The sequence below is a fragment of the Antrostomus carolinensis genome, unplaced genomic scaffold (assembly GCF_000700745.2).
Source record: "Antrostomus carolinensis isolate BGI_N321 unplaced genomic scaffold, ASM70074v2 scaffold23932, whole genome shotgun sequence".
Classification (NCBI taxonomy): domain Eukaryota; kingdom Metazoa; phylum Chordata; class Aves; order Caprimulgiformes; family Caprimulgidae; genus Antrostomus; species Antrostomus carolinensis.
Window position 1 is genome coordinate 3406 of NW_010300492.1, and position 3527 is coordinate 6932.

The following is a 3527-nucleotide window of genomic DNA, read 5'->3' on the forward strand; positions in this document are numbered from 1 at the left end:
TCCCCAAAAAAATCAATTTTTCCCCCAAAAAATCCATTTTCCCCCCAAAAAAATCACTTTTCCCCCCAAAAAATCAATTTTTCCCAAAAACCCCAATTTTTTTCAAAACAAAATCCATTTTCCCCCCCAAAATTCAGTTTTCCTGCCCCCAAAAAAATCCATTTTCCCCTCAAAAAATCCATTTTCCCCCAAAAAATTCCATTTTTCCTCCAAAAAATCAATTTCCCCCCCAAAAATATCCTTTTTTCCCCAAAAAAATTTCAATTTTTCCCCAAAAAATCGGGTTTTCCTCCAAAAAAACCCCAATTTTTCCACCCCAAAACAGTTTTTTTCCATGTTTTTCCTGCTTTGTTTTGGGCTTCAACCCAGCGCTGAGGAGCAGCACACGTGCTCCAGATGCCACCAGGCTTTGCATCCAACGGGGCCAGATTTGGGATGCAAAATTCCCCCCCCAATGCAAATTTTGGGGCAATATATGGATTTTTGCAAAGAACTGGGTCAACCTGGACGCTGGAGGACTTCCAACCTCACGTCATTTTTGAGGTGATATATGGATCCTACCAAAAAGTTGCATCAAGTTGGGTTCAGGAGGATCTCCAACAATTTTTGGGGTGACACATGAGTCCTTCCAAAGAGTTGGGTTGACCCGTCTCTCGCGCCCAATGTACTTTTTTGGGGATGATCCATGGATGTTCTAAAGAATTGGGTCAACCTGGACACTGAAGGTCTTCCAACCTCACATCATTTTTGAGGTGATTTATGGATCCCACCAAAAAGTTGCGTCAACTTGGGTTCAGGAGGACTCCCAACCTCCAACAATTTTTTGGGGGGTGACACCTCTGTCCTTCCAAAAAGTTGACCCATCTCCCACACCCAAGACATTTTTTGGGGGATGAAACATGGATTTTCCAAAGAATTGGGTCAACCAGGGTTCAGTAGGTCTTCCAACCTCACCCAATTTTGGGGTGACACCTGTGTCTCTCCAAAGAGTTGGGCTGACCCATCTTCCACACCCAATGCAGTTTTTGGGGATGATCCATGGATTTTCCAAAGATTTGGGTCAACCTGGACACTGAAGATCTTCCAACCTCACACAATTTTTCGAGGTGATGTATGGATCCTACCAAAAAGTTGCATCAACTTGGGTTCAGGAGGACTCCCAACCTCACGCAATTTTTGGGGTGACACATGAGTCCTTCCAAAGAGTTGGGTTGACCCATCTCCCCCACCCAATGCACTTTTTGGGGATGATCAATGGATTTTCCAAAGATTTGGGTCAACCAGGGTTCAGAAGGTCTTCCAACCTCATGCATCTATCCAAAAAGTTGCATCAACTTGGGTTCAGGACCTCTCCCACCATCCCATACCACCTTATAGGTTCTCCACCACTACAAAGAGCTATTGAAACACCATGGTTGACCATCCTAACACAGATGAAGCATTTTTGGGGTTACCCAACACCATTCCTGGATGAGATTCTTGCCTTGGAGGACCAACCAACCTACCCAAACTTATTGTCCAACTTATCTCTTCCCAACCCCTAAGGTCTTCTCGCTGGAGTGAACATCACCAGCCCCACGCCACTGGTCCGTGGCACGGCGGGGAAAGCAGCATTGCTGTCGGTACGTTACTCCAGCGCCAGCGCCGACAAACCGGTGGTCAAGTGGCAGTTGAAGAAGGACAAACCCGTCACCGTGGTCCAGTCCATCGGCACCGAGATCATCGGCAACTTACGGCCTGATTACCGCGACCGAATCCGCGTCCTGGAGAACGGCTCATTGCTCATCAGCCCCTTGCAGTTGAGCGATGAAGGTGCTTATGAGGTAGAGGTGTCCATCACTGATGACACTTTCACTGGTGAGAAGACCATCAACCTCACCGTGGACAGTAAGTGCAAGGAGAACATCTGGTGGAGATTGGGTTCTCCATGGGATGTGTTCTCCATGAGTTGTCTTCCTTGACCACTTTTTGGGAGGGCTTTCTCTAACTAGGAGGTGATTGGGTTGTCCATGGGACATCTTCCTTGGCCACTTTTTGGGAGGGCTTTCTCCAACCAAGAGGTGATTGGGTTCTCCATGGGATGTGTTCTCCATGAGTTGTCTTCCTTGACCACTTTTTGGGAGGGCTTTCTCTAACTAGGAGGTGATTGGGTTGTCCATGGGACATCTTCCTTGGCCACTTTTTGGGAGGGCTTTCTCCAACCAAGAAGTGATTGGGTTCTCCATAATAGGACATCTGGTGGAGACTGTGTTCTCCTTGGGATGTGTTCTCCATGATGGGACATCTACCTCAACCACTTTTTGGGAGGGCTTTCTCCAACCAAGAGGTGATTGGGTTCTCCATGGGACATCTTCCATGACCACTTTTTGGAGGGCTTTCTCCAACCAGGAGGTGATTAGGTTCTCCATGGGACATCTTCCTCAACCACTTTTTGGGAGGGCTTTCTCCAACCAGGAAATGTTTTTTGGAGTTCAACCACCTCATGCAGCCAAGCTTCATCTCTGGTGGCATTTTGATGTCCCCCTTCCTCTCCCTTGGGCCCATTTGTCCCACAAGATATGGCATCATCTTGATCCCTCTGCTCTCCCACAGTTCCCATCTCGAAGCCACAAGTGCTGGTGGCCTCCTCGACGGTGCTGGAGCTCAGTGAGTTCTTCACCCTCAACTGCTCGCACGAGAACGGCACCAAGCCCACCTACACCTGGCTGAAGGACGGGCGGCCGCGGAGCAACGACTCCCGCCTGCTCCTCTCCCCTGACCAGAAGATCCTCACCATCACCCGTGTCCTCATGGCCGATGATGATGTCTACAGCTGCCTGGTGGAGAACCCCATCAGCCATGGCCGCAGTGTCCCCGTGAAGCTCACCGTCTACCGTAAGCCACCCGTTCCCCACCTTGGTGCTGGCCATCCCTTGGAGATGCTCCCAGTTAAACTTTCTGGGGGGTTGTCCCCTCTCATTCCTCTCCTCCAGGCCGGAGCTCCCTCTACATCATCCTCTCCACTGGTGGCATCTTCCTCCTTGTCACCCTGGTGACAGTCTGTGCCTGCTGGAAGCCCTCCAAGAAGTAAGGATGGGGGTCATGTGGGAACAAAAGGGGGTTCTTCTTATGCTGTCCTATCTTGACCCATCCCATCTTGTCCCATTCCATCCCATTCCATTCCATCTTGTCCCGTTCCATCTCAACCCATCTCATCTCACCTCATCATCTCATCTCATCTCATCTCATCTCATCTCATCTCATCTCATCTCATCTCATCCCATCTCATCCTGTCCCATCCCACCTTGTCCCATCCCATCCCATCCCATCCCATCCCATCCCATCCCATCCCATCCCATCCCATCCCATCTCATCCCTCTTGTCCCACCTCCACCCCACCCAACCCCATCCCTACGCCCATTCCGGGCTTCTCCTCAGGCCGTTCCCTCCCCCACGCGGTGCCGGTGCCATCCCACTTCTTCTCCCTTATCCAGGGAAAAGCAGCAAGCGGAGCCACAACCCCCTTCCGACTACGGCGAGCAGGACGA

The 3527-nt window shown here is 50.3% G+C and overlaps 1 protein-coding gene across 1 annotated transcript in view; it reads left to right on the top strand.

Annotated features, from left to right (window-relative positions):
* Nucleotides 1–3527, top strand: part of HEPACAM (hepatic and glial cell adhesion molecule) — a gene marked incomplete at its 3' end in the record, with an annotated part of 6955 nt that overhangs the window by 3027 nt on the left and 401 nt on the right. Inside the window, exons 2-5 of the mRNA XM_010163161.2 lie at nt 1546–1887; nt 2593–2874; nt 2973–3066; nt 3474–3525. Of these exons, the coding sequence (XP_010161463.2) occupies nt 1546–1887; nt 2593–2874; nt 2973–3066; nt 3474–3525 (770 nt within the window). The remainder of the gene's footprint in view (nt 1–1545; nt 1888–2592; nt 2875–2972; nt 3067–3473; nt 3526–3527) is intronic.